Genomic DNA, 7,467 nt, shown 5'->3' with positions numbered 1-7,467 from the left:
TCCATGCCACGCCGCATTGCTGCAGTAATTCAGGCAAAAGGAGCCCCAACTAAGTATTGAGTGCTGTACATGCTCATACTTTTCATGTTCATTCTTTTCAGTTGGCCAACATTTCTAAAAATCCTTTTTTTGTATTGGTCTTAAGTAATATTCTAATTTTCGGAGATACTGAATTTGGGATTTTCATTAGTTGTCAGTTTTAATCATCACAATTAAATGAAATAAACATTTGAAATATATCAGTCTGTGTGTAATGAATGAATATAATATCCAAGTTTCACTTTTTGAATGGAATTACTGAAATAAATTAACGTTTTGATGATATTCTAATATATGACCAGCACCTGTATATGATGAACTTATAAAATGCATTGTTACTAGTGATTCACAGCCTTTTTGGCTACTGGCCCCTTACGAAAAAGTGTCTACACTGGGCTCTGTGTTTCACATGTCTATTAGTTGCTCCACCAAATAGAAATTTATTACAGCAAGCAAACCCTAATTTATTTGTAGCTTTGGCAATATTGTTGTTTAACATTCATGCCAATAAAGCTAGATTGAATTTCATTTAATAGAAATTTCTCCAACATTTCCCCTCTAAACCTCATCCAACTTGATTATTTATATTTGTGCATCAGAACTTAGTGTTTCTGTTATTTCCTCTCCCATTAATCATCGAAGATCCCCTCAGGAGTACTGTGTCTGGTGACCCTTTGGAGGGGCCCCTAGGCTGAGAAACATCACTGTATATAAAGTAGCTAAAGCTCCAATTCAAGCATCTACAACAGTACAATGGACATAGATGGATCTGATAATGTAGATAATAATATATCAGTTATTGGGGACATTTTATTGCATGAGGCTAACAGGCAACTTCTGCACTTTTTCTTAAGAAGGATTTAAATACAGGACGCTCAGATTAGAGCTCTTCCACCACTGGTGGTGAAGTACTGTACAGACCTTTTTATAATTAGGCTGCTGTTACTAATATAGTAGTATTAAAGTTGTTTGCGTGACGATGTGGGCGTGTTTTTTGTCTCTAAGCTCCGGAAACAGGCTGAATGATCCCAAAAAGTTGGCAAGAACAGCGAACAGCCCGGACCAGCACAGACAGCAGACCAGCACATCGGCGACTGTCCACAGGACCGAGGAGATGGGGGACAAAGCGGGGACCAGGTAAGACAATCATCAGCTGGTTCATGTGTGCTGTAAAGGATGGAGATCGGAGACGTTCACTCGAGAAGAAAAAGGGAACTATCCAAGCTCCTTTAAAAACGGGAATATTTAAACCTCTTTGTCGCCGAAAGTAGCCTCTATGCCAATAAACTATATAATAGACTATTTATTCCATGCTGAGACTACATCTGACAAGCTCACAGCAGGGCAGAATTTAAACAGAATCTGAACTGATTCACATGACTCGCCGTCATCAAAGGACTGAGTTGAGTTTTCTTTAAAGAAATATAGATTCGTTGTGATGTCGAATTGAAGAGTGGGTGCCAAAACTGCACAAAATGTAAGTCTAGTCCTGCCATGCATGCATTTGTTACGCCTGACTCAAGGCAAGGCATAAAATGTACATTTTAGAAGTGTGGCGTAACTTCCTCATATGAGAACACAGAGGTACTGGGGTGTTGAGCACGAAGGAGAAGTGGAGCCATCCGAGGCGGGGCCCGGTGCTATGCACCTCCAAATACTGCTTTTAAACGCTAGAATATCCTTCGTGGGGTTCATAAATGGTGATAAATGATTCGAAGTATATATTTTTTTGAACGTTTATAGTCGTTAATTTTATAATTTTAATAATTAGCATTCACTGAGATTCAGCTAAAAGATGAGGTGATACCGCTTCATCTGTGAGCACAGCAAAGGGTTAGGGTTAGAAAAGGACCTTAGGAGGTGGATGCATAATTCGGCTGAACAGATGTAGTCTACCTGCCGAGATTTGCATCCACCTCTTTTCTCAGCATAAATTAGCTTTACCAGCCGCGAGGTGCATGCAATTCTCGGCAGGCAGAATTCGGCACAACACCTGTATTAAAGTTCCTCTGTGGCGGTGGTGCATTTTGTTGTAAAACTGAATAATCTTGCACTTTCACCTTTGAAATGTCAGTGGCGGTGTTTGTAGTCTCAACTATAAGAAAGATGATCACGTGAGACAGAAAGTGGAGATAGACACCTACTCCTATAGTTAGGCTACCACCAGGGGTCTCCAAAGACATAAATATTTAAATCACAGAGAAAGTTTCAGAATGTTTAAAGTCTGTCTTAAAACAATAGTGAGGTGCCCATTTAGAGTGAAAGAGGTTTTGCTTGCTGTAGCCTAATCATTCCACCACATTAAAAGGTCTCTCTCTAGAAGGGATGTCCCAATCAAGTTGTTTTGGCCCCGATCCTGATTCAAATCCTTCAGTATTGGGTTTATCCGATACAGAGTTGGATCCAATACTTATAATCAGTCCACCACCTTATTATGTTTAAATACAACTAATTTGCCTCTGCAGAATAGGTTTTGAGGTGACCAAATTACATTTTCTAATAACATCATTACAACAGTTGTTAACTAACGTAGTTGGCAAGTCACCAAGATTTTTAACTATACATTTGATTTCCGCCAAGGCAGAAAGCTACGCAGCAGGCACTCTTGCAGTAGGCATACACTATGGTTAATGGAGTGACTATTATAGCACCTTGCAGGCAGAGGCTACCATGCAAGGTGCACATCAGAATGGAACTAATATTCACACACCCTCACCCAGCCTGCTGGGGGCGACTCCACTGCACATGCAGCAAAATGCTCTCATGGTGGTAAAGCTTTGTTTATGCTTGACGCAGTGTCCCTGGCTCTAGAGCCCACATCGACGGGGGCCTCGTCACGCCTCTTGCATTGAGTACCTCTCACCGTTTGAGACTAGGTGCCGACTGCACGTGGGGCTTTTCAAGGTAGACTGGCTGAACATCGATGTCACCCTTTGTTGAGAGACCACAGGGACAGTCAAATGGCCTTAATGATCTTACGGACAGACCTTCACCTCTTGCGTCACTTTTTTCTGTTTAATAGCCATAAACAACAATCATTCCTCAACACTGAGGAGCTGTATAGCAGAGTGTGTGCAGCCATGTTTAGTCTCTGCCGTTCTTCCACTAACAATTGACTTCTTGCCTCTTCACAAAAATTTAGTTTGAACGCTCCTGGTGTTACGCAGAATACTACAATGGAGAATGTGTAGAGAATAACAGCATCTGTGCATGTTCATAGCTCATGTGCCATCTGCTGAGGCCTGCGCAACAGTCTCGGGCCTCAGACTGTGAACAGGAGGAATTAGTATAGCAAGTAAATCCTGTTTCAGTGTTCATATGGGGATGTGATTATTGTTGAAGTTGGTTTGAAGCAAACTTTAAATCACCTGCTGAACTTGAATATCCCCTTAGCAGTTAGTTTTATGAAACTGTAGAGTAAAGAGTGGAGTTTAAGAGTGTGACCAACATTTAAATGACACTGTGAGTTGAAGGGCTTTTACTGAAAGGTTTTATTGTGATTAGATTCTTTCACTTTTAGGATAAAGAGTTGACAGGAAAGGGTTGACAGTAAAGGACATTTCTGTTGATGATCAGGATGTGTACTTTGGTCTTTGTCCCTGTTTTCTTTCCTCAGAATTTAAAAGGCAGCACATTCCTGCATAGGGACATTCTTAAAACTGCAGCGGTGTGCATAAACTTGGTAAAGCTGACTTGGTCTGAATGGTCTTGACAACAGCTCTGCTTGTAGGCCAGCAGTATATTTATAACAGTCTTTTTCTACAGTAATGTTTTCATTTTGTGCTGTTGTGGTCGCACACATGGACTTAAGGTTGACTGATTAATCACAACACTTGGTCACAAAATTATTCTTGGCATACATATTACTGGCATACACTGGCCACATTTCCTGGAATACTATTCACCCTCTTGCTGTACAGCTCCAGTGCAGACACTTTGATCTTTTCTCTCTGCTTCACTTTGACTGGCTTTTAGTCTAATTTAATCTTTCATAACTGTGATGTTACATTATATCACTGATTGAATGGCATTGAGTGAACTATGTTTGTGTGTACCTCGAAGTCTAAAGTCTAAAAACTTTTGTGCTTTACTTTTAGAGTGAGATGCTGAAAGAAACAAAGGAGTTTAACATTTAACAAAAGTCCTCAGCTGATATCAAACCTTATACCAAAACTGTATCAAGTAGAGGCAGATGAGGACCGAATCATTCCTGGATGACGTGGTTAGCCTAGCTTAGCATAAAGACTGGAAGGAGGGGAAAGCAGCCAGCCTGACATCAACTAACACCTCTAAAGCTTACTGCTTAAATGGTAAATTGACTGCACTTATATAGCGCCTTTATAGGCTGGAGAGGTCTCAGGTAAGAGCTGGGTTAGTTTAGCTCTTAGCCTAGCTCACATCCCTTTCTTCCTGAATTGGTTGCGCCGGGTGTATCGGAGGCATGTAGGCCTGGATAGTAGTTGTTGTGGGCGTGATCATCTCAAGGTCCGCTGCACTTATTCCCGTGCTTCTTTTTCTAATATTGTTGAGTGTTAGTCTGTAAAGGTAGTATGTGTTTCTGTATTTTGCACTCACTACATCAAATCTTTTCAGCTGCATTGGTTAAAGTAAAATCAAAATAATCCAACATAAATCTCATGAATCATGAATCAAATTATTAAACATAATGGAACCTATGATATTCAAAGAGAGTGAAAGTGTGAAAGCAGGGTTTCATTGAACTAAGTGTTGCTGCAAAGTGGTTATTTGTCACTACATGACTCTGCAAACAGCACGCTAAATGGATTCATTGTCGATACTTTAACATATTTTCCAGTCTGGATATCGACCACAATATGGTACTGAGCCTGCCCTTGTTAAGGTTTTAAATGTCTTTTATTTAGATATTGACTTTGAAATCATCTTACTTCCTGTGTAATTGAATATCAGTGCTGCATTCAACCATTGTACATTACCTAGACAAACTGGAAAACACAGACTGGAAAACTGGGTTGAACTTCTTTAAATTGGGTCGAATCCTGTTTATCAGATAGAGAAAACTTTTTACTAATTGGTAGGGCTGGACGATATGGCCAAAAATGTTATCACGATAAAATTTCATATCATTCGATATCGATAAGTAGGCGGATTTTTGCTCCCGAATGAAAGTTGAAGAAACCTGATGGTTAATTGTGGTTTAAACTTTTCTTTATGGTCAACACTTCACGCCAAACAGTGGATCACTTCGCAAATCTGAAATAGGACATTCAAAACTATGATAAAATCTTAGTCAACAAATATGCATGAGAAAAATTCAGTAAAAGCTTTTTTTCTGTCCTTTTTCCTCAACAAAATAAACATCTTAATAAAAAAAGTAAGTCCTAAATTGTATATGATTCAAGTGAATAAATTCAAACATTTATTGAATATTTATTGAACATTTGTTACATTGTTATTGAAAAAAAAAATATTGCGATAATTATTGTTATTGTTTTATTGTCCGGCCCTATTAATTGGTAAAAAAATACATTTAGTTCCCAGAGCCTCCTCTGTTCAGTCTCTACATGCTCCCACAAGCTCAAATTTAGCAAAACAACACAAACACGTACTGTAATTATACAGATGACATTTATTTTTTGAAGTGAAGCATGCAACCTAGTTCAGGCAGCCAGGTCAAGTCCCCTCATATGACTCACTTTTCTCACTGCAACTTACAGTATATCCAACACACCCTTTTGACCATGTTGTACTAAAGCCTCATTACTCACCTGTAAGCTGTTCTGTCACCTGTTTATACTGCTGCTGTTTCAAAAGACCCGTCTCTGTCCAGCATTCACCTGTAAGCTCTCGGTCTTCATTCTCCTGTCATCACTCCCCACTCCCTGCTTTGACAGGCCACACACACACACACACACACACACACACACACACACACACACACCATATTGTTAATCTGCTTTCTTCTGTTACACATATAGGGAGTGATGAGAGAAAATGTCATCCAGTTCTGTGACACTCTGTGAAACTCCAGAACACATTTAGTTTATACTGACTTTCCTTTTCTACAGTTCATTGTGCTGTCAGCCATCACTGCTGCTCACTTTTTGTTTACACCAAGATTGGTTTTCTGCTGAAGTGTGTGAGAATGACAGGAAATATGACGTGTTTAAACTGCCCTTGGTGTGTATTGGACTGTAATGAGTTCCTACACTCACAGCTTGTTGTCTGTCCTAAACACTCTCATTAACCACGCCAAGTTTCCCCGTTTACTTTAGAACACAGAAGCATACATGGACAAATATTTGTTCCTGTACTGGTCATTTAACCAACATGCAGGCCTCAAATCTTCAGTGTTTGTGAACAATGCTAGTTTTTAGCACATGCAGTTGACTAGAGTGTGCACTTTGTCCATGTTTTAGGATCGAAATGGGAGAGGTGCTGGGGCATCCTGGCGGCCTAGTGGTTAGGACAAACACAAAAACTGCACCATCTTTGGTTTGATATCAGCTGAGGACTTTTGTTAAACGTTAATCTCCTTTTTTCCTTTTAGCATCTCCACTCTAAAAGTAAAAAACAAAAGGTTAAGGTTAAAGTCTGACCAATACTGGAATTTTGCTGACATTACCCATTATGCACCTTGACTGCCGACAATTCATTTGGACATTGGGGGGTGTTATACTATTAGCAGCTGAGGAGGGAGCTACAGAGGTCTGGTAATCCACACCCCCAACTGACGCTGAATGAAGTGGTCAGTTGAGGACGTTCTTCAGACTTTACCCAGCTAACATAATCAAACACGTTCTTAAAAAATTGTGATAAAGATACAGAGTGGGACATTACAGTTACAGTTTAAATTTCAACTTGTCATTGTCTCTGGTGGACAAACTACACTCACCTAAAGGATTATTAGGAACACCATACTAATACTGTGTTTGACCCCCTTTCGCCTTCATAACTGCCTTAATTCTACGTGGCATTGATTCAACAAGGTGCTGAAAGCATTCTTTAGAAATGTTGGCCCATATTGATGGATAGCATCTTGCAGTTGATGGAGATTTGTGGGATGCACATCCAGGGCACGAAGCTCCCGTTCCACCACATCCCAAAGATGCTCTATTGGGTTGAGATCTGGTGACTGTGGGGGCCATTTTAGTACAGTGAACTCATTGTCATGTTCAAGAAACCAATTTGAGATGATTGGAGCTTTGTGACATGGTGCATTATCCTGCTGGAAGTAGCCATGAGAGGATGGGTACATGGTGGCCATAAAGGGATGGACATGGTCAGAAACAAAGCTCAGGTAGGCCGTGGCATTTAAACGATGCCCAATTGGCACTAAGGGGCCTAAAGCGTGCCAAGAAAACATCCCCCACACCATTACACCACCACCACCAGCCTGCACAGTGGTAACAAGGCATGATGGATCCATGTTCTCATTCTGTTTACGCC

The 7,467-nt window shown here is 40.3% G+C and overlaps 1 protein-coding gene across 1 annotated transcript in view; it reads left to right on the top strand.

The window, feature by feature from the left end:
- The first annotated feature begins 1,056 nt into the window (after nt 1–1,056).
- LOC123979770 (arrestin red cell-like) overlaps nt 1,057–7,467 on the top strand; it is a 17,385-nt gene continuing 10,974 nt past the window's right edge. The window contains exon 1 of the mRNA XM_046063802.1: nt 1,057–1,176. Within this exon, the coding sequence (XP_045919758.1) occupies nt 1,154–1,176 (23 nt within the window). The 5' untranslated portion in view covers nt 1,057–1,153. The remainder of the gene's footprint in view (nt 1,177–7,467) is intronic.

Source organism: Micropterus dolomieu, linkage group LG12, assembly GCF_021292245.1.
Source record: "Micropterus dolomieu isolate WLL.071019.BEF.003 ecotype Adirondacks linkage group LG12, ASM2129224v1, whole genome shotgun sequence".
NCBI classification, from domain to species: Eukaryota; Metazoa; Chordata; class Actinopteri; order Centrarchiformes; family Centrarchidae; genus Micropterus; species Micropterus dolomieu.
Note: the sequence above shows the minus strand (reverse complement) of the source record. Positions and strands in the feature narration are given on the sequence as shown.